General features: G+C 40.4%; 1 protein-coding gene across 1 annotated transcript; it reads left to right on the top strand.

The window, feature by feature from the left end:
- LOC109850099 lies at window positions 85-927 on the top strand. Its single transcript, XM_020420020.1, has one exon. It carries the CDS (start codon window positions 107-109, stop codon window positions 827-829), a length of 723 nt encoding a protein of 240 aa, XP_020275609.1. The 5' UTR covers window positions 85-106; the 3' UTR covers window positions 830-927.

Below are 2127 nucleotides of genomic sequence, written 5' to 3' on the forward strand. Positions count from 1 at the left end.
CCCATCTCTCTACCTGCCACGTCTCATGTACCTCGCCATTTATAAGCACTGACGTAGCAAGAGCTCAGGTCTCAGTCTCTATTTCTCAAACAGCTTCTCATCGAAGATGACAGGCCGTAGCTTGATACATCACAGGCCGAGCCATTCTAGAGTCATCAGTGACCCTCCAATCCCCCATCCAACTATACTCAAACTTGAAGAAAACCTCCACAATCTCAAATCTACCTTAAATTCTTCCTCTCCCCTAAATGCCCAAATCTTGTGTCATGCAGTGAAAGAGGTAGCAAATTTATACAGCCCCATTAATGAGCTCCTCTGCTTCCAATCTCATCACAGAAAATGGGTTGAAGAGCAACTTGATGCTTCCATCAAGTTATTAGAGTTGATTTCCTCCGCAAAAGATTTGATGGTTTTGACGAAAGAGCATGTTCAAGATCTCCGGTCGACGAACCGGAGAAAAGGCAACAATGCTTGTGAGACCTCACAGAAGAAGTTGCACAGGGAAACTAAAGTTTGTTTAAAGTTGTTGAAGCAGGTTGAAAGTAGTGCTTGTTGTGGTAATGTTAGGGATTGGGATTTGATGCGGGTGGATAGGATTTTGGTTAAAATGAAGGAGATTCTTGTTGCCCTGTTTAGATCATTGATGTGCTCGTCGTCGGTGCCGAGGCCGAGAATAAGGCGGGGTTTGCTTGCAAAGGAGGGAAGTGAAGATCAGCAACAGTTGGGGGAGTTGGAGCAAAGCATTGAAGGGTTTGAGGATGGATTAGAGTTGTTGTTCAGGAAATTGATACAAAATAGGGTGACCCTTCTTAATGTTCTTAGCCTATAGCAAGAGACGTTCGATGAGCGTAATGAGTTATATAAAAACCTGAACCTTCTGCATTTCTTTTGAATAGATTTTGTGTTCTCGTTATCAGCAGGGTTATCATGTGGGGTTGTCATACTTTGTGTTTGTAAAGTTATTACGGCTAATTTGAAAAAAAAAAGGGTAAATTACGCTAAACCTTCAGTGCAACCCCAATAACTTGTAAAACCTCAATAACTATTGAAATTCTAGAAAAAAAATTTAATTAGAATTTTTTCCCCCATTTTGGAGACAACCAACATGACGGCAGTCCACATCTAGGATCTAAATATGCGGCCGTGAGAAAATCTGGACGACATGTTACGGCATTATTTGTAAGATGCCAAATTTTATTTGGAATTTTTGGCATAGTTTTTGGTGTTTAGTGTGATTTTACAAGTTGTTGGGGGCCCATGTGAAAATGTGGACGACATGTTATGGCATTATTTGTAAAATGCTAAAATTTATTGGGGATTTTTTGTAGTTCTAATAGTTATTGGCATTTAGTGAGATTTTAGAAATTGATGGGGGTTACTACGTACAAACCTCTGAAAGTTTTTGGGGCTTAGTATACTTTACCCAAAAAATTATGAAATTACCCGCAACATACCCCCAGATTGACATTCATAAGAAAGTCAAGATGCCCTAAGCTCGGTGCTTTTATGAGATAAAACTATTTGAGAGTTTATGTGCAAAATTTTGGAATGTTGGGAGGTTTTATGAAATTTAGCCTTATAAATATAGTAACCTAGTGGCTCTTTCTTTCCGCTTTCATCGGTTTTCTTTGAAAAATGATCTGTAGCTTCTAACCAAGCCCAAAAAAATAACAGCTCATACACTATCAGGCAGAGAAGTCATCTCTATTTATTTTCTTATAAAAAATTATAGGATATGAGCAGGTGTTACATCCAAAACCTTGATAACATGGTCACCCAAGCCGAGCCCCTCGAATGCATACCCTAACCTATCACAAATTGCTAGAGATAGGATCAGATTATTGTGAACACGTGAAGTGTTTGTGGGGGCCACCCTTGCTTTCTTTCACATGACCGCGTGAAGGGATTGAGTTTTGCTGATGAAAGAAATCGGCCCATGAACGCGTTTTTCATCAGGCTATAAATAGCCATATGATTTTGCCCTAGGGTTCTGTGCGAGGTGGGTGCAAGAAAAGGAGGTTTTAATTTTTGCGGCTTGGTGTGAAAAAGCAGAGGGTGCGGCTAATCTTTTCTCTTTTGGCAGCGCGCAGGCAGCAACGACAAAATGATGCTTGGCGGCTGTGTTTG

The sequence above is a fragment of the Asparagus officinalis genome, chromosome 7, assembly GCF_001876935.1.
Source record: "Asparagus officinalis chromosome 7, Aspof.V1, whole genome shotgun sequence".
NCBI lineage: Eukaryota > Viridiplantae > Streptophyta > Magnoliopsida > Asparagales > Asparagaceae > Asparagus > Asparagus officinalis.

Bases quoted from the DNA above. Each gene is read 5' to 3' on its own strand.
- LOC109850099 (XM_020420020.1), top strand. From the start codon at position 107: ATGACAGGCCGTAGCTTGATACATCACAGGCCGAGCCATTCTAGAGTC.